This window comes from Vulpes lagopus, chromosome 11, assembly GCF_018345385.1.
Source record: "Vulpes lagopus strain Blue_001 chromosome 11, ASM1834538v1, whole genome shotgun sequence".
Taxonomy (NCBI): Eukaryota; Metazoa; Chordata; class Mammalia; order Carnivora; family Canidae; genus Vulpes; species Vulpes lagopus.
Window position 1 is genome coordinate 98,456,621 of NC_054834.1, and position 22,566 is coordinate 98,479,186.

The 22,566-nt window shown below is 35.4% G+C and overlaps 1 protein-coding gene across 12 annotated transcripts in view; it reads right to left on the minus strand.

The window, feature by feature from the left end:
- Positions 1-22,566, minus strand: part of ATF2 (activating transcription factor 2) — a 102,690-nt gene that overhangs the window by 38,527 nt on the left and 41,597 nt on the right. For 9 of the 12 annotated variants that reach the window (XM_041773737.1, XM_041773733.1, XM_041773734.1 and 6 more), the window contains 5 exons: positions 22,210-22,328; positions 21,946-22,074; positions 17,027-17,205; positions 16,082-16,196; positions 13,532-13,618 (listed from right to left, as the gene is read on the minus strand). In XM_041773737.1, coding sequence (XP_041629671.1) covers positions 13,532-13,618; positions 16,082-16,196; positions 17,027-17,205; positions 21,946-22,074; positions 22,210-22,328 — 629 coding nt within the window. Of the gene's footprint in view, positions 1-13,531; positions 13,619-16,081; positions 16,197-17,022; positions 17,206-21,945; positions 22,075-22,209; positions 22,329-22,566 lie in introns of those variants that run through there. The other 3 variants (XM_041773738.1, XM_041773735.1, XM_041773741.1) reach the window with 2 other exon arrangements.

A 22,566-nucleotide genomic window follows, 5' to 3' on the forward strand; every position in this document is an offset into this window, starting at 1 on the left:
GTGGGCTCATTAGGTGTTTGCTGATTAGCCTGGCATGCAGAGGCAGGTCAGAAGAATTCTGCTGAACATGAGGTTCCATGCAGGGCCCAACTAAGTTAATGTAGGTTTCTGAACATTTGCCAAGATGCCCTCTGTCAGCTCTCAGTAGAAACCCCCCGCAGAAAACCTACTGGCTACCTACCGTGTGCAAGGATATTTCTGTTTGTCACACAAGACTTAAAGGAACGACTGTGGAGAATGCTACATAAATACTTTATTAAATCTGAACAATACTCTTAGATGATTAATATTTTCTTATTCATACAAGTTACTTTTTGATTACAAATAATACATAAGAAAGTTGTTTTATTAGAAGAGTAACACAGATGGAAAGTTAACTATGGTTTATGTGCTTAATTACAAAATTCCTAAACCTAAATTTAGTGAAGTCCACTGAAATTCTGTGGAAGACTGTAGATCCTAGGAATCTTTCTGTAGTACTAAAATTTAAAAATACTAGATAATCTTATATTTGTGGACCCCTACCTACACTTCTTTTTCTTGGCACATTCTCACTTTTACAAAGACCTAATGTTCCAAGAACAAAAAAGCTTGCTCAGGAGAAATTTCTTTAGCAAAAAAAAAAAAAAGGGGGGGGGGTGGGGAATCCATTTCAATATTTATAGTAGACATAGACAATGCATATCGTCTCCCTATGAGCCGTAGGCATCTGAAAATAAGGGCCCCACAAACACATCCCTGGCTATCTTGGAATACAAATAAGTTTCTCTTTAGCTATAGTGTGCTAGTCATTCTTAGGTATTCCAATGCCATTTCTCCTACATTTATTTTTTAAGGTATCTTCCACTATATTTCATCTTAATTTTAATGTAGTTAATAGAAAGTAGTATATTCATTTCAGGTGTACAATATAGTGATTCAACAATTCCATATATAGCTTAGTGCTCATCTAGGTAAGTGCACTCTTATCCCCTTCATCTATCTCACCACCCACCCCCTTCTCACTGGTAACCATCAATCTGTTCTTTGTAGTTAAGAGTCTGTTTGGGGGTTTGTCTTTTTTGTTTTGTTTCTTAAATTCCACATATGGGTGAGATCACACGGTATTTGTCTTTCTCTGACTGGCTTATATTGCTTAGTATTATATTATATCCTCTAGATCCTTCATGTTGTTGGAAAAGGTAAGAGTTCATTCTTTTTTATGGTAGAATACTATTCCATTGTGTGTGTGTGTGTGTGTGTATACATATATACATACACACGTATGTATGTATATATATTACTTCTTTATCCATTTGTCTATTGGACACTTAGGCTGCTTCCATAATTTGGCTATTGCAACAATAATACTGCAATAAACACAGGGATGCATATCCTTTTGAATTAGGGTTTCTGTATTCTTTGGGTAAATGCCCAGTTGTGAGATTACCCTGGGTCATAGTATAGTTCTATTTTTAATTTTTTGAGGAACCTCCATACGGTCTTCCACAGTGGCTGCACCAGTTTGTATTCCTGCCAATAATGTATGAGGTTTCCCTTTTCCCCACATCCTCGCCAACTTGTTTCTTGAGTTTTGGGTTTTAGCCCTTCTGTCAGGTGTGAGGTGGTATCTCACTATGGTTTTGATTTGCATTTCCCTGATGATGAGTGATGGTAAGCATACTTTCATGTGTCTGTTTGGCCATCTGGATGTCTTCTTTGGAGAAATGTCTGTTCATGTCTTCTGCTCATTTTTTAATTGGATTATTTGTGGGGGTTTTTGGTATTGTGTAAGTTCTTGATTTATTTTGAATACTACACCTTTATTGGATATATTGTTTGCAAATATTTTCTCCCGTTCAGTACGTTTTTTGTTTTGTTGTTTCTTTTGCTGTGTAGAAGCTTTAGATTTTGATATAGTTTCAATAGTTTAATTTGCTTTTGTTTCTCCCACTTCAGGAGACATACCTAGAAACATGTCATTACAGCCAATATCAGAGAAATTACTTCTTGTGCTCTCTTCTAGGATTTTTATGGCTTCAGGGCTCACATTATGATCTTTAACCCGGTATGCCTGGGTGGCTCAGTAGTTGGGCATCTGCCTTCAGCTCAGGCCATGATTCTGGAGTCCCGGGATCGAATCCCACATTGGACTCCCTGCATGGAGCCTGCTTCTCCCTCTGCCTATGTCTCTCTCTCTCTCTCTGTGTCTCTCATGAATAAATAAAATCTTAAAAAAAAATCCTTAATCCATTTTGAGTTTACTTTTTGTGTATGATGTAAGAAACTGGTCTACTTTGCTAACACCATTTGTTGAAAGACTTTTTTCCAATGCCTCCAATGTTGAAGATTAATTTACTATATAATTGTGGGTTTACTTCTGAGCTCTCCATTCTGTTCCATTGATCTGTTTGTCTATTTTTGTGCCAGTACCATACTTTTTGATTACTACAGCTTTATGATATAACTTGAAATCTGGAATTGTGACACCTCCAGTTTTGTTCTCTTTAAAGATTGCTTTGGCTTTTTGGGGTCTTCTGTGGTTTCACACAAATTTTAGGATTGTCTGTTGTAGTCTTGTGAAAATTGCTATTGCTATTTTTGATACAGATTGCATTAAATTTGTAGATCGCTTTGGGCAGCATAGACATTTTTACCATATTGTTCTTCCAGTCCACAAGCATGGAATGTTTTTCCATTTGTTTGCATCATCTTCAATTTCTTCAATGGTTTATAGTTTTCAGAGTACAGGTCTTTCACCATTTTGGTTAAATATATTCCTAGCTATTTTATTATTTTTTTGTGTAATTGTAAAAGGGATTTTCTTAATTTCCTTCCCTTTCTGCTGCTTGTTACTTTATAGAAATGAAACCAATTTTTGTATGTTGATTTTGTATCCTGCAAACTTAATTAATTCACCAGTTCTAGTAGTTTTTTGGTGAAGTTTTTAGGGTTTTTCTATATATAGGACCATGTCATCACCAAATAGTGAAAGATTTACTTCTTCCTTACTATTCTGGATGTCTTTTATTCCTTTCTCTTGTCTGACTGCTGTGACTAGGACTTCTAGTACTGTGTCAAATAAAACTTACCTTGTTCCTGACCTTAGTGGAAAAGCTGTTTTCACCATTATGATGTTAGCTGTGGATTTTCCATATAAGGGCTGTATTATGTTAAGGTATGTTCCCTCTAAGCCTACATTGTTGGGTGTTTATCATGAATGGATGTTGTACTTTGTCATATACTTTTTCTGCATCTGTTGAAAAGATCATATGGTTTTTATCCTTTCTCTTATTGATGTAATGTATCATGTTGATTGATTTGTAAACATTACATCACCCTTGCATCCCTAGAATAAATCCCACTTGATCGTGGTGAATGACTTTTTTAAAGATTATTTATTTATTCATTCATGAGAGACACACAGAGACAGGCAGAGACATAGGCAGAGGGAGGCAGAACTTGATCCCAGAACCCTAGGATCATGACCTGAGCCAAGGGTAGACGCTCAACCACTGAACCACCCAGGTGCCTCTGAATAACTTTTTAAATGTATTGTTGGATTTGGTTTGCTAATATTTTGTTGAGGATTTTTGTTCATCAGAGATAGTGACTTGTTCTTTTTTTGTGGTGTCTATCTGGTTTTGTAGCAGTGTGATACTGGCTTCCTAGAATGAATTTGGAAGTTTCCTTCCTCTTTTATTTTTTGAATAAAGTTTAAGAAGAATAGGTTTTAATTCGTCCTTAAGTGTTTGGCAGAATTCATCTGTGAAGCCATCTGTCCTGGACTTTTGTTTGTTGGAAGTTATTTGATTAGTGATTCAACTTCATTGCTGGTAATCAGTCCGTTCAAATTTTGTTTCTTCCTGATTCATTTTTGGGAAGTTACACATTTCTAGGAATTCATCCATTTCTTTTAGGTTGCCCAGTTTGTTAACACATAATTTTTCATAATATTCTTACAATCCGGGAAGCCCTGGTAGTTCAGTGGTTTAGCACCTCCTTCAGCTCAAAGCATGATCCTGGGGACCTGGGATCGAGTCCCACATCAGGCTCCATGCATGGAGCCTGCTCCTCCCTCTGCCTGTCTCTCTGTATGTCTCTCCTGAATAAGTAAATGAAATCTTTAAAAAATCTTTAAAAAATAAAGATAAAAAAATAAAATCTTTTTTTTTCTTACAGTCCTTTGTATTTCTGTAGTTTATGTCTCCTCTTTTGTTCCTGATTTTGAGTCCCTCCCCACCTCCTTTTTTTTTTGGATGAATCTGGCTATAGATTTATCAATTTTGTTGATCTTTTCAAAGAACTAGCTCCTGATTTCATTATTTTTTATATATTCTTTATCATTTATTTTGGCTTTAAGCTTTATAATTTCCTTTCTTCTAATGAGTTTTGTTTGTTATTTTTCTAGCTCCTTTAGGCATAAGATTAGGTTATTTGAGATTTTTCTTGCTTCTTCACAGATCAGTATTGCTATAAACTTTCCTCTTAGAATTGCTTCTGCTGCTTCCCAAAGATTTTGGACCAGTTTTTTTTTTTGTTTGTTTGTTTGTTTTTTGTTTTTAAGGATTTATTTATTTTTTTCAGAGAGGGAGAGAGGCAGAGACACAGGCAGAGGGAGAAAGCAGGCTCCATGCAGGAAGCCCGACGTGGGACTCGATCCTGGGTCTCCAGGATCACACCCTGGGCTGCAGGTGGCGCTAAACTGCTGTGTCACCAGGGCTGCCCGACTTTTCATTTTCATTTGTCTCCATTTATTTTCTGACTTTCCCTTTAAATTGCTGATTGACTCATTTGTTGTTTAGTAGCATGTTTTATTTGTTCTCTTTTCAGATTTTTCCTACTGGTTGATTTCTAGTTTCACTACAATGTGGTTGAAAAGATGCACAGTATAACTGATCTTTTTGAATTTGTTGAGACTTATTTTGTGACCTAATATATGATCTATTCGGTTCCAAGTGTACTCGAAAAGTTTGTATTCTGCTATTTTAGGATGGAATATTTTGAATATGCCTATTAAAACATACGGTCTAATGTGTCATTCAAAGCCACATTTGTCTTGTTTTTTTTATCCATTCTGTCACCCTATTTCTTTTGATTGGAGCGTTTAGTCTATTTACATTCAGAGTAATTACTGATAGGTATGTATTTACTGGCCTTCTGTCATTTGTTTTGTTTTTGTAGATCTTGTTTCTTTCTCCCTTGCTCTCTTCTCTCACCATAAGTTGGCTTTCTTTAATGATATACTTGGATTTCTTTTTTTTCCAATCTATTACTGGTTTTTGATTTGTGGTTACCATTAGGTTTGTATATGACATCTTCGGAACCACATGTCATTTTAGCAGAATCACTAGTACACTATTTAGCATGGCATTGAGAGATTATGATGACATAGGTCAAATAAATCCTTAGGAGAGATGAAGAATCAAATAAGAAGGATGTTTAAATAATTTTCAAAGATTTGAAAACAACAACAAAGCAAAATCCAACTGAAGCACGAAAGAAAAAAATTTTAAGTTTTACTGAGGAAGGGTAGCAAGCAGACTGACAAAGAGAAAAATTATTTAATGTGTAACATGAATCTAAGAGATATGAGCTGGATGGAAACCACTCATTTGGAGAGTATGGATTTGGAGTCTTATCATTAATGGAGAACAGTCATGTCCTGTGATCATTTATCTAGTCCTGCGTAGGTCATTAAGAAACCTACACATACACTGGGATCTGAATCGAGTCTCAACTTTCTTCAGGGATGATACAATTATTTCCTCATTTGTTAAATCTTTTTTTAGCCCACAGGTACTTAATACTGTAAACTAATGACACTGACATTTAATTTAGAAAAAAACTGTAGCTATTTGGTATTTTATGTCCTAAAAGTAATTAAAATAACTTGCCACAGAGTTTAACAGGTTACCTTTGAATTTCAATTTAAAATGTTTAAGAGATCAATTTAGTCTTGTCAGTTGGAAAAGCTAAAAAAGCTAAAAGCTTTACCAATCTTCTAATACTAGACAATTTAGGAAAACCAAACCTCACTATAAGTTTAATTAACCTTTGAAGTTATTAAAGTATTTAGGGAAGTTTGTTAGACAACTGAGTTACCTATAGGATTTATTAAGTCTCAAATGAAGTTTAGAATGTTTTAGATTAATTGTATTTGAAGACCTTTAAAAGCAATCATTATATAATTGGATTTGTAAACTGGCCTTGAGAATTCAGGGAAGAATTAAATTTTTGAATTTGTAACTTTAATAAATCTAATGTTTTTTGTTTTTTTTTAAAGTAGTCCCTCCAAAAAAAAAAAAGTAGTCCCGCCGGGGATCCCTGGGTGGCGCAGCGGTTTAGTGCCTGCCTTCGGCGCAGGGGTGATCCTGGAGTCCCAGATCGGGCTCCCTGCATGGAGCCTGCTTCTCCCTCTGCCTTGTGCCTCTGCCTCTCCACGCACCCCCCGGCCCCCCCCCCCGCCCCCCCCCCCCACCCCCCCGGGCTCTAGTGAATAAATAAAACCTCAAAAAAAAAAAAAAAAAAGTAGTCCCTACATAATGGTTTTTGTGCACATGGGCACCAAAACCAAGAAAAAAAAAATCTCATTGATATGATATAATCCTAACTGTTGAAAAATATAAGTAATGGCCTTTAAAGGTAAGAAGACTTTCTATGTTCACCAGAATCATTTGCAAGAAAATTTTCAAAATTTAAATTTAAACTGCTAAGTTTAAATTTAAACTAAGTTTTTTAGTACCTAAGAAATGTTTGTTAAATAAATAACAATAGAAAGAAATAATTGTTATAGAGGCTGAGACCAAATATATGAACATGAATCAAAATACAATAACCAAACTATTTTCAGGTTATTTCCTAATGTTGGTAGACTGGTTTTGTATTTATAACAATATGTAAGTATAGTTGATGATGGCATGCAAGCAATGAAAATTCTTAGTCAACAATGTTCATTTTATGTTACTAAGATAGAGAAAATAGACTAGTAATATTTGATAAAAATATAAAACCAAAGGTGAAATGTACAGTAATTTCTGTATAACCACCACCAAAAAAACCCCAATTAATCAGAATTCCTTTAGCATACCAGGCAATTGGTAACAAATTGGTAACAAAATTGTTACCAGTTCATGTTACCTGGATAGAAATGAGCCAAACAGGTATGATATATTAGAAAACAGACAGGGCAATCAAGTATACCAAAGGTGGTTAAGTTCCCAAATCACGATGTAATTAAAACAGAAATCAGTAAGATAAAAAAAAAGCCTCCAGATATTTGGAAATTATACAATATACTTTTTTATAACCCATAGCTCAAAGAAGAAATCACATATTAGAAGATAAATAATTAAATATAGCAAATCAAAATTTGTGAATAGAAAAATTTACAGCTTTAAGTGCCTATATAGGAAAGGTAAACAGATCTAATCAATAAAATCTAAGCTTCCACTTTAAGCCAAAAGACATAGGCAAATTAAACCTGATTAAGAGAAAGGAAATATTAGAGATAAAAGTAGCAATCAGTGATAGTACAAATATACTATTAAGAAAAATAAAGGCAGGCTACAGACTAAGAGAAAATATCTGTATGTCACAAAAGTTTTGTATTTATTATATCTAAAGAATTCCTATAACATGATAACAAGAGACAACCCAATTTAAAAAATCAGCAGAAAGATATCACAAAAAGCATCTGGAAAAATCAGAAATGCAAATTAAAACCATATGATATTGCTATAAACTCCTAAAAATGTCTACAATTAAAATGACAGATAAAACCAAATGCTGGCAAAAATGTGGAATCAACTTGAATTCCCATACTCTACTTGTGAGAATATAGACGTCTGGCAAAGGATCTGGCAGTTTTCTTACGAAGTTAAATGTGTAACTATCCTCTTACTCAGCAATTGCACTCTTCAGTAGACATACCAAATGAAAATAAACATCCACATTAAGAGTTATACAAGAATGTGTATAGCCATTTTGTTCATAAAGCTCAACACTGAAAACCATTCAAGTGTCCATCAACAAGAGAATGGATAAAGAAATTGTGGTATATTTGCACAATGGAGTATTACTCAGCAATAAAAAGCAGCAAACAATAATATATTCAACAACATGGGTAAGTCCCATAGACATATGGTTGGCTGGACAGAAGAGTATATATTAGCTCTAGAATTTCATACAAAAGGAATCAATTGCTGGCGACAAAGATCAGAACAATTGGGAAGTTGTACTGACTAGGGAGGAAAATAAACTTCCTCGGTAGATGTTAATCTTCTATACCATGATAGTAGTGTGAGTTACATTAATGCACTTATATATCAAAATTAAAGTTGGTTCATTTCAATGCATATAAATTTTACATTAAGAAAGGCCTATTACCAATAACCAGGGAGGAAATTGAAGCAGTCATCAAAAACCTCCCAAGACACAAGAGTCCAGGGCCAGATGGCTTCCCAGGGGAATTCTATCAAACGTTTAAAGAAGAAATCATACCTATTCTACTAAAGCTTTTTGGAAAGATAGAAAGAGATGGAGTACTTCCAAATTCGTTCTATGAGGCCAGCATCACCTTAATTCCGAAACCAGACAAAGACCCCACCAAAAAGGAGAATTACAGACCAATATCCCTGATGAACATGGATGCAAAAATTCTCAACAAGATACTAGCCAATAGGATCCAACAACACATTAAGAAAATTATTCACCATGACCAAGTAGGATTTATCCCTGGGACACAAGGCTGGTTCAACACTCGTAAAACCATCAATGTGATTCATCATATCAGCAAGAGAAAAACCAAGAACCATATGATACTCTCATTAGATGCAGAGAAAGCATTTGACAAAATACAGCATCCATTCCTGATCAAAACCCTTCAGAGTGTTGGGATAGAGGGAACTTTCCTCGACATCTTAAAAGCCATCTACGAAAAGCCCACAGCAAATATCATTCTCAATGGGGAAGCACTGGGAGCCTTTCCCCTAAGATCAGGAACAAGACAGGGATGTCCACTCTCACCACTGCTGTTCAACATAGTTCTGGAAGTCCTCGCCTCAGCAATCAGACAACAAAAAGACATTAAAGGCATTCAAATTGGCAAAGAAGAAGTCAAACTCTCCCTCTTCGCCGATGACATGATACTCTACATAGAAAACCCAAAAGCCTCCACCCCCAGATTGCTAGAACTCATACAGCAATTTGGTAGCGTGGCAGGATACAAAATCAATGCCCAGAAATCAATGGCATTTCTATACACTAACAATGAGACTGAAGAAAGAGAAATTAAGGAGTCAATCCCATTTACAATTGCACCCAAAAGCATAAGATACCTAGGAATAAACCTAACCAAAGAGGTAAAAGATCTATACCCTAAAAACTATAGAACACTTCTGAAAGAAATTGAGGAAGACACAAAGAGATGGAAAAATATTCCATGCTCATGGATTGGCAGAATTAATATTGTAAAAATGTCAATGTTACCCAGGGCAATTTATACGTTTAATGCAATCCCTATCAAAATACCATGGACTTTCTTCAGAGAGTTAGAACAAATTATTTTAAGATTTGTGTGGAATCAGAAAAGACCCCGAATAGCCAGGGGAATTTTAAAAAAGAAAACCTTAGCTGGGGGCATCACAATGCCAGATTTCAGGTTGTATTACAAAGCTGTGGTCATCAAGACAGTGTGGTACTGGCACAAAAACAGACACATAGATCAATGGAACAGAATAGAGAACCCAGAAGTGGACCCTGAAATGTACGGCCATCTAATATTCGATAAAGGAGGAAAGACTATCCATTGGAAGAAAGACAGTCTCTTCAATAAATGGTGCTGGGAAAATTGGACATCCACATGCAGAAGAATGAAACTGGACCACTCTCTTTCACCATACACAAAGATAAACTCAAAATGGATGAGAGATCTAAATGTGAGACAAGATTCCATCAAAATCCTAGAGGAGAACACAGGCAACACCCTTTTTGAACTTGGCCACAGTAACTTCTTGCAAGATACATCCACGAAGGCAAAAGAAACAAAAGCAAAAATGAACTATTGGGACTTCATCAAGATAAGAAGCTTTTGCACAGCAAAGGATACAGTCAACAAAACTAAAAGACAACCTACAGAATGGGAGAAGATATTCGCAAATGACATATCAGATAAAGGGCTAGTTTCCAAAATCTATAAAGAACTTATTAAACTCAACACCAAAGAAACAAACAATCCAATCATGAAATGGGCAAAAGACATGAAGAGAAATCTCACAGAGGAAGACATGGACATGGCCAACATGCACATGAGAAAATGCTCTGCATCACTTGCCATCAGGGAAATACAAATCAAAACCACAATGAGATACCACCTCACACCAGTGAGAATGGGGAAAATTAACAAGGCAAGAAACAACAAATGTTGGAGAGGATGCGGGGAAAAGGGAACCCTCTTACACTGTTGGTGGGAATGTGAACTGGTGCAGCCACTCTGGAAAACTGTGTGGAGGTTCCTCAAAGAGTTAAAAATAGACCTGCCCTACGACCCAGCAATTGCACTGTTGGGGATTTACCCCAAAGATTCAGATGCAATGAAACGTCGGGACACCTGCACCCCGATGTTTCTATCAGCAATGGCCACAATAGCCAAACTGTGGAAGGAGCCTCGGTGTCCATCGAAAGATGAATGGATAAAGAAGATGTGGTTTATGTATACAATGGAATATTACTCAGCAATTAGAAACGACAAATACCCACCATTTGCTTCAACGTGGATGGAACTGGAGGGTATTATGCTGAGTGAAATAAGTCAATCGGAGAAGGACAAACAGTGTATGTTCTCATTCATTTGGGGAATATGAATAATAGTGAAAGGGAATATAAAGGAAGGGAAAAGAAATGTTGGGAAATATCAGGAAGGGAGACAGAACATAAAGACTCCTAACTCGGGGAAACGAACTAGGGGTGGTGGAAGGGGAGGAGGGCGGGTGTTGGAGGGGAATGGGTGACGGGCACTGAGGTGGACACTTGACGGGATGAGCACTGGGTGTTTTTCTGTATGTTGGTAAATTAAACACCAATAAAAGTTAATTAAAAAAAAAAAAAAAAAAAAAAAAAGAAAGGCCTATTAAAAGAATAATGGAGGGATCCCTGGGTGGCGCAGTGGTTTGGCGCCTGCCTTTGGCCCAGGGCACGATCCGGGAGACCCTGGATCGAATCCCACGTCGGGTTCCCGGTGCATGGAGCCTGCTTCTCCCTCTGCCTGTGTGTCTGCCTCTCTCTCTCTCTCTCTCTCTGTGTGACTATCATAAATAAAAAAAAAAAAAAAAAAAAAAAAAGAATAATGGAGGGAATGCCTGGCTGACTCAGTGGTTTAGTGCCTGCCTTTGGCCCAGGGCGTGATTCTAAAGTCCTGGGATCGAGTCCCACATCAGTCTCTCTCTCTCTCTCACGAATAAATAAAATCTTAAAAAAAAAAAGAAAGAAAAAAGGAAAGAAAAAGAAGAAGAATGGAGTTGGGTAGGGAACGGTCTGAGGCACAGATAAGAATGGCAGTTATATTCCTAATAATTGAAGTTGGAGATGGGTACATGAGGGCTCATTATACCATACTGTTTACTTTGTATATGTTTGAAATTTTCCATAATGGAAAGTTGGGGGGGTGGGGAAGGAAAGACTAATTTCTGAGTCTTTCTATTTAATTAAAAAGTACAATCTTATTTACCACTTCAATTAAAATAGGCCATCACCTAAATATGGCTATTTTAACATTAGCAAAATTCTAATAAATTTAATTGGATTGTTAAATTTAAGTGTGGCAATCTGTGACTCCCCATGCTACTTTTTGGGCCTTCAACCAATGATTGTTTTCCATATATAAATTTATTAAAGTTATAGCTTTGATTTTTTTTCTAACATATAAGCACACAAAACATTTTTATTCTTCTTAATTTCCTGATGACCTAAAAGTTACTCAAGGAAGTATTAAATGTAATAGTTTCTACAAATATGGCCTACTCTTCTTACAGCCAAAAGTATTTCTTTAAATTTGAATTGTTCCTTTTGAATTAATTTGTTAGGAAAAAAAGTCCAAAAAAAAAAAAAGTCCACTGAATATGTAAATATATTTTTAGATGCAGTGTACAACAGATCTCTTTAATTCCTACTACTCCACTCAGTTCTCACTAATTGAATTTTTCACTAGTACAGTATGTCTATAGTAGGAAATGTAAAAAACATTCCCCATGAAGCTGTTTTGCTCTCAAGTGAAGAGGATTCATCTTGTATTTCCAAAGCTTTGAGCCAAACATGCTGTTATGCAAAAAAAAATTCCCTTTTGGGTTTTCAAAAGTTCTCTCCCCCCAATCAATGACCAGCTAATTTTCATACTTTTCAACCACTGTTCACTTAGATGTGTGTAAGTTTTACTGGCAAAGTCATCACATGCCAATTTCAGACTGATTATTTGCAATAATGGAAAACAGAGGTAAAGACTTAAAGCTTTGCAATATATTATATAATCGCTTTTAAACATGTAATTTTATATTGTTATTACAGTGCCCAGAGACAACAGGTATCTAATAACTACTGATTTTCTAAGAATGTAGAGTCATTAATTGATGTTAAGAATTAGCCCTAAAGTAAGTTAGGATATAGAAGGGAGAATTACATGGATTAAAAAAAAAAAAACAAAAACAAAATCAACAGCACCTTTAGGTTTTTTATCAAGGAATTTAGCATGTTTATGGAATCTGAGCTAAGAGAAACTCTAAAAATCAAAGTTTAATCTCTTTATCTTACAGATAAGGAAATAGTCTCCTCAAAGTCAAAATGGCTTAAGAGTAGTAAATAGCAGTTAGGATTAAAATTAAAACACGTCTCCTGACTCCTAATCTATAGCTCATCCCTTAAACAACACCAATTTCTTAGTGTCAATACACAACCCCAAACTATGGTTTTTTTGGGATGCCTGGGTGGCTCAGTGGTTGAGTGTCTGCCTTCAGCTCAGGATGTGATGATCCCTGAGTTCCCGGATCAAGTCCCACATCGGGCTCCTGCATGGAGCCTACCTCTCCATCCTCTGCCTATGTCTGCCTCTGTGTCTCTCATGAATAAATAAAATCTTTTAAAAAAGAAAAAACTATGTTTTTTCTTTGTATATTATGTGTAACATTTGCTAACTTGTATATGATTTCAGAATTCTTAACATTGTTCCATAATTTGTGTCACTGTTTATGAAACCATCTGTACTGCCTTCAGATGATTACATCTAGTTTCAGCTGTAATATTCCCAGCCACCACCAGGAGGAGATTTTGTTTAAAAAGCTACAGCCAAAAAACCAAACCAACTGCAAGAGCTAGAACTTTACTCCCAAATCCATCCATTTAAGGTACCACTAACTAGTCTTTACATTTTCTGGTTCTTCTAAAGTGTGATGCATTCCAAATTTTATAAAATGTGATATATCTTGTATATTTGAAGCAGGCTTTAATGGAAAAACTAATTCAAAACAGGCTCAAGAAATGTACAGAACAAGTAAATCTTGCTTACCATTTTTGCTTCTGACTGTACTGGTTGAGGGGAGGAAGGACCTGGAATTCCTGGAACACTAGGCACCATGGTGACTGGTCGAACAAGCTAAAATATATTGAAAAATAATTGCTAGAGAGTATATTCAAAATGATTGTGCTATATCTGCACAATGGCTATAAAAATTTGAGAGTTCAGAACCAGAAAGCTGTAAATCTTTATTGATCTTCTGTCCTGATTTATCCTTTAAAACTTGTCAATTTCTGAGACACTTGCTTCTCCAATCTCTAATTTTCAATGTCTTTTTTTAATCGTTTCTTCTTACAGAAACTCATAATTTTTAAACCGATGCAAAATTTCCCAAAGATCTGTCATACTGACATTTTGAATGTGAAAGGAAAAACATGTCAAAACTTGTGACAAGGAGGCAAATAACTTCACAATGAATTTTGCTCTTCTAATGCAGTTTATAAAATACATAAAGAAAGATTTGTTTGTATATTAATATGCACATAATGACAAATAAAGAACCTGGTTACCTCAAATAATTTCTCTAGAAATAATATGGAACAGATTGTTTTCATTTTGCATACCTTTTTAAAAAAAGCTAATATTAACATTGGTAATTAGTTATTATATAGCTACAGTAGCTCTCCTTGCATTTTAGTTTTATCATAATTATATTTAACAGGATAACTATATAATCTCAAATTCAAGGGCAAGAATGTTTCCCCCTTCAAAAATATCCTAGAAAAATAGGAAGTAGTCACCTAATATCTGAGTCCTTATAAAGTCACTCAAATAATGCATTTTGAACAGCAAGGTTCTGTCTGAAGATGATACCTCATCTTATAATTATGCCAATCAGTGCTAATTTTCAATACTTAGCAAGGCCACTTGGAAGAATGTATTAATAAAAAATATTTCATATTAATTTTAATAATTTTCCTGGGGGTATAATCTCACCAAAATGTTGGAAGTTATTGTAAATAGACTTTTAAAAATAATTTTTAGGGATCCCTGGGTGGCGCAGCGGTTTGGCGCCTGCCTTTGGCCCAGGGCGCGATCCTGGAGACCTGGGATCGAATCCCACGTCAGGCTCCCGGTGCATGGAGCCTGCTTCTTCCTCTGCCTGTGTCTCTGCCTCTCTTTATCTCTCTCTATCATAAACAAATAAAAAAAAATAATAATACTTTTTAAAGGCACCTGGGTAGCTCAGTCAGTTAAGCGTCTGCCTTCAGCTCAGGTCATGATCCCACAGGTCCTGGGATCCAGCCCCACATCGGGCTCCCCGCACAGTGGGAAACCTGCTTCTCTCCCTCTGCCTCTGCCCATCTTCCCTGCTCATGTTTCTGCTCCCTCTCTCAAATAAAATCTTGAAAAAAAAATTTTTTAAGCTATATAATAAATGATTATATTGTACTGATCAGAAATAAATATCTGTAAGGTAAAAGAAAAAAACTGTCTTTTTATCATATGAAGGAGTATTAGGGCTTGGGTAAGATTTCTAGGAAGATATACATTCAGAAAGTGTTATGTTGAAATTACTTAGGTGAAAACAAAAAGTGTTTTGAAAAAAACTGTGGTAGGTGTTTTAAAAAATCCTTTTTTTTTTTTTTTTTAAGATTTTATTCATTTATTCATGAGAGATACACAGAGAGAGGCAGAGACACAGGCAGAGGGAGAAGCAGGCTCCATGCAGGGAGCCCGACGTGGGACTCGATCCTGAGTCTCCAGGATCACGCCCTGGGCTGCAGGCGGCGCCAAACTGCTGCACCACCAGGGCTGCCCTAAAAAGTGATCTTAATGATGAAAACCTGAACACTGAAGACACATTTGAAGAAGAGTTTGAATAAAATTGTTATATGAAAAGTGAGAAAAGAAAAACTATTTCTTACTCAAAAGAATGTGCATTTAAATATTCTCTATATTATTAAGTATTACAAGTAGGTGTTTAACTTGCCTATGACTTTCAAAATTTATATATTTATATTTAACATGCTCAAGAAACTTCTCTTTTGGATCTTACATGCTGATTTACCCTTCAAATGGTCAATTTCTCTGAGACATTTGCATTAGCAAACCGAAGGACTGTCTACTGTTTTAGACTGTTTAGATTTTCACATGCCTGGGCCAGCAAAGGAATTCTGTAAACCCAACTTGACCAAGTTCAGAGAGTGTTCTTATAAACAATTCCTACAATAATCGAAGTATCATGGAGTTACTGGACATGTGTTCTAGTATAAATATCTTCTTAAAGAATAGAACTATGTGTTAATATTTTAATTCTATGAACTAGTCAAATTGAAATGGGTTAAATAAGGATAAATTTCTTAATATTAACAATTTAAGGAAAAAAATTTTTGGAAGATAGAAAAACATTTTCTAGTCAATTATGTTTCCCTTTACTGGTATATGCTACCACTAAAAGGGGAGTAAATAATACTAACTACTACTAAGTATTTTGTTGGATTCAGTTTCATAAACCAATCAAGCATCTGTAAGTGTATTTTCTGATTACAAAGATCAGTTTGGTATGAAGAAAAGATTTAGTCTAAATCTCAAACTTACTGGGACTGCAGCTGGAACATGCACATTAGAACTTGTAATTGATGCAGGAATAGCAACAGGCATGGTCTGTCCATTAGGAAGATGCAACAGAAGAGGAAATGGGCCTGGTACAGGACTAAGAAAAATAGAAGAAGGAAAGTTAAAGATAAGAAATCCTTATTAGTCATCTCTAAAAATATGAATATTTTTACTATTTTTTAAAAATATATTTTAAAAATATTTTCTAACCATCACAAAGCAAATTGCAAATTTTTACTATTTTTAATTGCATCTTAAATGTATAATACATAAAGCAGTGTGGAAAAACAACAGGGGAAAAATAGGAAAAGTTAATGGATTTACTTAGGACAAGCTCCAATGTTAAATGAGAAAAATTCTTATCAGAAGCTCTTGAGGGGCACCTGACTGGCCCAGTTGGTGGAGCATGCCAACTCTTGATCATGGGATTATGAGTTTGAGCCCCACACTGAATGTCAACATTACTTAAAAATAAAATCTTAATAACAAAACAAAGAAAGCTAGAGGGATATGTGTTAAGAACTGAAAATAAGAGACTGCCTTAAATTCATAAAGTTGATTTGTTTTTAAAACTAAATTTTAGTTGGGGTGCCTGAGTGGCTCATTTTGTTAAGTGTCTGACTCCTAGATTTTGGCTCAGGTCATCATCTCAGGGTTGTGAGAGTTTAGATTCTCTTCTCCTCTCTCTGTTGTTCCCCCCTCCCCCAATTAAATTTTATATATTTGTTTTCTAATCTATTAGATAATATGAAGAAAAAAAGACAACCCAAATACTTTCCAAAAATCAAAGCATGCAGAATATGATTAACACATACCCACACATACCCCTAAGGCTACAATTTGAATAATTAAATGTCTTAAGAAAAACTGTGACAAGAAAAACTTAATTCATAAACAGTTTAATGACTAGCCCAAATCATCACTTACACGATTGGTCTGTTGGAGGATGGTGCCTGGGTGATTACAGTACTTGAGGTTGGTGAAGGTACTGCTTGCTGAATAATTACACTTGAGTCAGAACTTGTAAGCAGCACGTTGGGAACCTGTAATGATGCTGGACGAACGATAGCTGATGTGGGCTGTGCAGTTTGTGCCAATGGTACCTCCTATTTAATAATGAGATAGAGAAAGAGTAGGATTTAAAAATGTAAGTCAATCCATGACGTTAGAGTGAACAGAATATAACACACTTTGAAAAGTGTCCACAGGATAAATATCCTCCCCCAAAGTAATTTCATGTTAACTTTATTTAAATAACTTAAATATAGTATAAAGAAAATTTTGGAAGTAGCTATAAAGCTTTTCAAATGCAAAGTTCATATTTTAATTTAAAGACATCAGAGTGGCTTTTTGTTTTGTTTTTCTCAGTACAACTTGTTTTCCTATCAATCCAGAAATAGGCTGGGCAACTTGGCTATGATTCCATGAGAATTTCTGTGAAAAGTAAAAATATAATCTATTCTCATGGAATTGTAGAGCTTAAAATCCAGAGAGACTGCCTAGTCCTACTTCATCATTATACTGTAAAAACAGGAAACAGGTCCAGGGAGACTGGGTTTATGGTTGATACAAATTCAGTAATAGAAATGGTTAAAAAAATTTTAACACAATACAAATGTTTGTAAATTTCAGGTAGCTATTACTATCCCCCACTCCTGATAATTTCCCAATGTCAAAAGGGCAAGGAATACTGATTAATATCCTGAATGGAAAATAAATAATTACTAGAGTGAAATCTTTCTAAATTAAAGGAAAACACAGGGCAACCTGGGTGGCTCAGCGGTTTAGCGCTCGCTGCCTTTGGCCCAGGGCATAATCCTGGAGACCTGGAATCGAGTCCCATGTTGGGCTCCCTGCATGGAGCCTGCTTCTCCCTCTGCCTGTGTATCTGCCTTTCTCTCTGCTGCTCATGAATAAATAAAATCTTTAAAAATTAATTAATTAGAGGAAAACACAGAATCTGTGAGTTAGTCAGGACTTTAAAGATGGTTTTTCCCCCCAGTTTCACAGATTAGGAAGAGATTAAGGGCTTTACATAGAACTTCTTAACTAGTTAGAGTAAAAATTGGGTCCATTGTGTTCTTAGAATGGGTCTTTATGCTGCCTATTACCAAATCTTATTAAGCCCCTTGGAAGAAAGATCAGCTAGTACTATTGGAACTTCATTTATTCAACAGGTTTGAGAATTTATAGCATACCTTTAAAGGGCTAGGGGAAGAGACAATAAATAAGTAAAAGAAGAAAATTTCAGATAATAATATGTTACAGAGTAATACTACAGCGTAATAAATGATGAAAGATTAACTGAGGGAAGGTTAGAGTTGGCTACTTCAGAGAGCAAGTAAGGTGAGCTTCTTTGCAAAAAAAAATGGTGCTGAATGAATGGATACTGAAAAAATAACAAGCGAGGGGGAGAGGGAAGCAGTACTAAGAGTAATGTCTTCGAGGTAGGAGATAACTTAGAATATTTGATGAATGTAACACAGTGGCATGAGGTGAGGGCTGGATGAGCAGATAAGCTCAGATCAACGAGAACTTAAGAAAGGAGTATTAGTCTTTTTTTTTTTCTTTTAAAGATTTATTTGAGAGAGAGAGAGAGAATGCACCCATGAATGGGAGATGCAGACAGAGGGAGAGGGAGAGAGAATCTTCAGCAGACTCTACGCTGACTGCAGAGCCCAACACTGGACTTGATCCTACGATCCTGAGATGAGCCTAAACCAAGAGCTGGACATCCAGCAGACTGTACCACCTAGGCACCCTTAAGAATATTTAGTTATCTTAAATGTAATGGCAAACCACTGAAATATTTTAAGCAGAAAAGTGACTATAATGTGTTAAAAACAAAGCCATCTATAGAATATTGGAGATGGAAGCAGCAAATCCAATTAAAAGATAATTGTTACTAATCCAAGTAAAAGATGATGATGGCTTGGAGTAAGGTGGTAACACTGAAGACTGAAGATAAATTGAGAATATTTCAGAAGGTATATCTGATGTCTAAGAAGATTTGCTGTTGCTTTGGCGTAAAGAAAAAGAGGGAGGCCCTTGAGTGGCTCAGTTGGTTGAGCATCTGACTTTGGCTTCTGTCATGATCAGGGGGTCCTGGAATTATGCCCTGCATCGGGCTCTCCACTCAGTGAGGAGTCTGCTCATTCCTCCCCTTCTTCCCCCACTTGTGCTTTCTCAAACAAATAAAATCTGAAAGAAAGAAAGAAAGAAAGAAAGAAAGAAAGAAAGAAAGAAAGAAAAGAAAGAAAAGAAAAAAAAGAAAGAAAAGAAAGAATAAAGAAAGAAAGAAGAGAAAAGAGAAAAGAGAAAAGAGAAAAGAGAAAAGAAAAGAAAAGAAAAGAAAAGAAAAGAAAAGAAAAGAAAAGAAAAGAAAAAAGAAAAAGATGGCACTAAGGATTCTTGGTTTGAGCAACCAGATGGGATGGAGAGAAAATTTACTGAGATAGAGAAAACTATGGAAAGAATCAAGAGCTCTGACTTAGATATATTAAATTTAAGATGTCTATTAGACATAGAAAAAGAAATGTCAAGATGGGAGCTGTAAATGAGTATGGAAATCCAGAAGATATCTTGGTTGACATAAGTTTGAGAGTCAACAGCATGTAGCTGGTTTTTTAAATTTATGGGTGTAGATGAGATCACCTAGGAAGAAAAGTGAGAAAGACAAGAGAAGGCAGCCCAGAACAGACTTTTACAAGTTGGCACAACTATGCCCTATCCAGAGAGAGGCTATAGACCTATAGACAGAAATGCAGGAAGAAGGATTACCCTAGAAAGATCTAAAATAGCAATGAAGAGGGAAAAACTGTTGAGTGTGGAGGAACTGGAAAGCTCTTTAGAAAAAAAGATATTTATATCACAGAGTTAACAGCATTTTCTATTAACTGTGATTCTGTGGAAACGATCTTTATGTCCAAAAAGAACAGGATAACACATTAAGATAATGATAAAGTGCAACCATTAAAAATTTTTCTAATGACATGGGAAAGTGTTCATTATACTACAAAAGTAAACTAGGATCAGGCTGCCTATAAAAATATTTTTTATTGTTATTTTATTTTATTTATTTTTAAAGATTTTATTTATTTATGAGAGACACAGAGAAAGAGAGAGGCAGAGACACAGGTAGAGGGAGAAGCAGGCTCCATGCAGGGAGCCCGACGTGAGACTCAATCCTGGAACCCCAGGATCATGCCCTGGGCTGAAGGTGGTGCTAAACTGCTAAGTCACCAGGCTGCCCTATTTTTTAAATGTTATTTTAAATTAGAAAGTAAACTGCCCAGCGAGAAGTCTGCTTCTCTCTCTGCCACTCCCCAAGCTGTGCTCTCTCTCAAATAAATAAAATTTTTAATTAATTAATTTATTATTATTTATTAAAAATTTTTTAAAAAGTAAACTACGGTTTTTGAATTTTCTTTGTATCCATTTAATTATTCACATATATATGTACATATATATTCACTTATATATGTGAATTCTTTTTTTTTTTTTTATATATGTGAATTCTAATTACTCACTTATGAATGTGTATTTGTATAATGTTTGCATGTATCTATGAAAACTGTTTCAAAATATTGGTAATTCTTATCACTCAGTTATGGGCTAACAAGATTTTGGTTTTCTTCTTCATATTTTTCTGTATTAAAGTATTTATAATGAAACTCACTTTATAATTAGGAAATGAGGAAAACAACCGACGAAACCTCTTAGGTCAAAGCATTTATTCTTACGTAGAAAGTTACTTTTTCTACCTTACTTCTAGATCCTGTCATGACAGAAGTCCATTAATTTACAGTTTTAGAATAACATAGTATACAAAAAGAACAAGATAATACATTAAGATAATGATAAAGTACAACCATTAAAAATTTTTCTAATGACATGGGAAAGTGTTCATTATATTTCCTCTTAATTGCCATTGTCATTGCCTCTTAATTGTGCCACACGTAGCACCCCATGTATTCATTATACATGCTTATGAACAAAAAGGGATCAAGAAATACCCATGGGGACCTGGGTAGCTCAGCTGGTTAAGCATTCAACTCAAAGATTTCAGCTCAGATTATGATCTCAGGGTTGTGAGATAGAGCTCCGTGTCGGTTTCTGTGCTAGGATTGGAGACTGCTTAAGATTCTCTCTCCCTGTGCCCCTCCCCACTCCTCTCCCTCTCCACCTCTAAAAAAAAAAAAAGAAAGAAAGAAAGAAAAGAAATGCCCACAGTAATAGCCACATAACACACACTATAGCTCAGGGGGTCCCAAGTTACCAAGGTATTCAAGATCCAGAAATGAGGCCCTAAACCATCTACAAAAGGCTTGTACCAGAGACAGTATCATCATCTTAGTTGGTAGTACCAAAGATTCCTTGTAGAGAATGAGTAAACTACTCCTTTAGCTCCTAAAAAGCCTAAATAACCTTGGTTCAAGAATTTTAGTTGTAAATAAAAAGCTGTCACTAAAAAAAAAAAAAAAAAAAAGAAAAAGCTGTCACTATTTAAAAGCAGAGAATAAAATAGAAAAACCCAGAAAAATTAACTTCACTTTATAAATTCATGTAGCCTTTAAAAAAATAAATTTTATCTAAAATGACTGCTGTTTCCCCTATTATTTTTCTGCATGTAATAAAAAACAAATTATCTATAAAGGTGATGTTTTCTTTCCTGAAATTCCTGAGTATTCCCAGGCTTTCACAAATAAGGCTATTACAACCTAATACTCAATTATGTATAACTTATCACATTAACATTTTATGTAAATGAAACATTAAACTTCACTTGGGGGTGCTGTTTTTTTTACACTAAGTTTGCATTTCTACCCAAAATACAAATTTCTAACCTTTTCATCACTGGTAGTAGACTCTGGGTGAGGTAAAGGACTATCCTGGTGAGTTGTTTCTACAACAGAGGGCTCCTCAATTTTGCTTCTTATGATAGGTGTTGCAAGAGGGGATAAATCTAGAGGCATCTAAAATGCAAACATTAAAGAAAATATCAGAAGTTCAAAAATGCCAGTCAGTATATCTAAAGTAAGAAAGCAAGAAGCATAAGCTATGATTACTACTTTGTTAGAAGTACTCTTTTAAATTCATGGTTAACATACTTTTTTAATGTCGTCTTCTGAGGCTTTCTTGAATTCATTCTCAAATGGACTTGCCAACTCATTAAATAAACCCACTTCTTCACAGTTTTTCAAGAATCTTGTTGGTGTAGGGGTCTGATCTGAAATAAATGTCAGAAGCAATCACATAGATTTAAATATGCAGGACTCTCAAATATAGCTAGTAAGTTAACAAATTAGCAGGACTGGTTCAGTCAGCTGTTAATTCTCTCTTTGGAAAGACCTCTTCCTTTAAAGCAAACAAAATTTGGTTAAGTTTTTGTTGCAATTCAAGATATTTCCTCCAACTTTATGAACCATAGAAGTATGAAAAAAGTCCTTCTTGTTCCTTAGTCCAGA